This window comes from Gekko japonicus, unplaced genomic scaffold (assembly GCF_001447785.1).
Source record: "Gekko japonicus isolate JY-2015 unplaced genomic scaffold, Gekko_japonicus_V1.1 scaffold1504, whole genome shotgun sequence".
In the NCBI taxonomy this organism is placed as follows: domain Eukaryota; kingdom Metazoa; phylum Chordata; class Lepidosauria; order Squamata; family Gekkonidae; genus Gekko; species Gekko japonicus.
This window is the reverse complement of record NW_015169219.1, coordinates 485,950-488,816: the sequence shown is the minus strand read 5'-3', so window position 1 is coordinate 488,816 and position 2,867 is coordinate 485,950. Positions and strand designations below refer to the sequence as shown.

The 2,867-nt window shown below is 43.7% G+C and overlaps 1 protein-coding gene across 1 annotated transcript in view; it reads right to left on the bottom strand.

The window, feature by feature from the left end:
• Positions 1-1,240: 1,240 nt before the first annotated feature.
• TGM4 (transglutaminase 4) overlaps positions 1,241-2,867 on the bottom strand; it is a 36,968-nt gene continuing 35,341 nt past the window's right edge. The window contains exon 14 of the mRNA XM_015416388.1: positions 1,241-1,382. Coding sequence (XP_015271874.1) covers positions 1,241-1,382 — 142 coding nt within the window. The remainder of the gene's footprint in view (positions 1,383-2,867) is intronic.

Below are 2,867 nucleotides of genomic sequence, written 5' to 3'. Positions count from 1 at the left end.
CTAGATTTCTGTGCATGTGTGTATTTACCTGTTCATACAAACCTGCGTGGTTGAGCCACTTTTGAGGGAAACTGCTTTTTTTCTGTTTTCAACCCCTTCGTTGCACTTCTGAATCGGTGGTGTGCTGTTTATAAGGTCCACAGCACTTCCTACAATGCCACTTCCCCCCACCCTTCACTGCGCAATCTTCCCCAGACTTAAAAAAAAATGTTCTAAGGTGAGCACTGTAGCTACAGTGGCACCCTTGAGATGCAGTTTAGCGTTATAGCGCTCACCTTAGAACATTTTTTTTAAGTCCGAGAAAGATTGTGTGGCGGAAAAGGGTGGGGGAAGGAAGCGGCACTGTTTGAAATGACCACAGCTCTTCAGAGACGGCTCCTTAATGGAAGGAAATTCACGTATGAAACCCCCATCCCTGTATCACTTTACTTGAAATTGAGCCAGCAACGAATAACATCCAGTTTAGAATGGTACTATGAAAAGGGCCAGACATCTGGGTTATCACCTCTCTTCTTGAAAGGGCAGCCTGAGAGGCAACATGTTAATATACGAGCATCCTGTAGTGGGTAAGGAAGCAGCTTGTGAGCTGGGTTGCCTGCTTGCCAGGTGTGGGACACTGGGGAAACAGCATGCATGAGAAAAGGGATCACAACACTGATATTTTTAAAATTTTGCATTTAATATCTAAAGCTGTACTTATGGTCGCAGAATATAAACGGCCCCATGTAAATGTCACAACATAATGCACCAAATGTTGCATACCTTGTACTATGAAGCAAAGCAGGCTACATGCAGCTTTGTAATACACAGCAGAATGTTGCGGACACAAATGCTAACAGCAGAATTAGCAGCTGGCAAAGCCACCATTACGTCAACCAGAAGGACAAGAAGGAGCTAATGTTGTTAGCCTCACACAAAGCCTTAAATTGTTCGCTAAAGCAAAACACAGCCAACTCCTCCCGCCCCTGCCAAAGCCATGGATATTATGCCCACTCCAAATTCCACAAAACATGTTCTTACTCATCCTAAACTGCCAAATCTATACACATCGAAGAGCAGATTTGAATAATCTCTATTAAATCCCCATTAGCTAGAATCAAAACAGCTATACCCTTAAGCCACTTAAATTCTGTTAGGTCTCTTTCTCTCGTTTTGGTTCACCATCCAAGCGGCAGGCAGGGTCAATAAGGCTCAGCGGTAGCCTCTGGCTGCCACCACACGTTGGCTTTGGGAACTGCCCCTATTCCGTGATGGTGATAACCTTTTCCACAGTTATCCCTTTCACTTGGGTGGAGTTGAGTTTGGCCACTATCTTTTTGGTACCCGTTCTTCTCGGAGCACATACGATTTTGGATTTAAAGATGTTGCCAGGAGCCACATCCCTAAGAAGGAAAAGCAAAAGCAAAATGATATGTATATTATTATACATGATAGCACTGAATGGACTTGCTGCTAGTCACTGAAATTGGGCTTCTCAGGCCAAACGTGTGTTGTGTGGGAAAACCATAATTGAATCTGCCAGGTCTTTTAAAAAATGAAATACAGTTGGGAGGGCAGGGGGAAAGAATTTCATTTGAGTTGTGAGAAGGACTTCCCCCCCCCTGATCTAAATCATATACACACCAAGGTAGCTCTTTCTTCCATGGGGTGGGAGTGGGGAACTGGTGGAAGGAAGGCATAAGAAAAGCCTTCCCAATCATACCAAAGGTTCAGAGACAGACTGCAAATAGCCATTATAAGTCTCTTTTCCATGTTTCTGTTCAGTCCCTTTTTAAAAGGCATCTAAGGAAAGGCTCATCAAAACAATTTGGGGCAGTGAATTCCATAAATTAAGTATTCCACATCAATAGGTCTTATTCTCAGTGCGGCACTATCTGTGGATATTTTAAATCCAGAGCCTGGGACCATGGACATAGCTTTCTACAAACTTGAGAAAAGCCCCAAATTTGCAGAAAAATCTGAAATCTTAAAAAAAAAGTTGTGTGTTAAAATTCTCCAAAATGATAAAAGCAGTGCCTGTAGCTTTTGTGTTAAAATTCTCCAAAATGATAAAAACAGTGCCTGTAGCTTTAAAAAAACAAATGCCCCCAGTGTCTGTTGCTAGGCAACCATAACAGATTTGCCAGACTTGAAGTCTTGGTTTCTAGTGGGGGGGGAGGACCCTTTAAAGGGCTGTTTTGCCTTTGCGGGAGGACTTATCAGGGCCAGGCTTGGCAGTAACCACAAGCCAACTTGCCACCACACAGTTTGCATGACTCAGCTAGGCCTGACTGCTTGTTGCTGTTCAAAAGTAGCCACCCCACAACAGCCAGTGTTCTGTAGTGGTCAAGGATTCAGATTACGATCTAGGAGATCCAGGTTTGAATCTTCAGTTTACTGTGGAAGCTCATTGGATGACTTTAGGCCAGCCATATACTCTCAGCCTAACCTACCTCACAGGGTTTTGAGTATAAAATGCATGAAAGGAAAATGATTTAAGCTGCTTTGGGTTCACACTGTGGAGAATGGAAGGATATAACTGAAGTAAATAAATAAATACAGCTGAGGTTTGGGAGTCAGATAAAAGTTTGGTTGGTCTTTTTGGTAGAAAAGAGAAAAGGAAACAGGGAAAGCTGAGGCTATAGGGGCTGCCAGGAGAAGGGAAATAGCATGGAAATAGTGTCGGGGAAAGTGAAGTGTCCTCTGCAAGTCTGTCCCAGTCCAGTGCGGTGACTAGTACAACACAACTTGGCCATTGTTTTCCCAGGTAGAGGGAAGGGTAGGAGGGAAAGCTGAAGACAAAGGACAGATAAAGGTAGGTAGGTTGGCTAACAGGTAGGAAGAAGAGAAGGAGGCAAGGAAAAATTAGGGTTGCCAGCAGGAGGGAA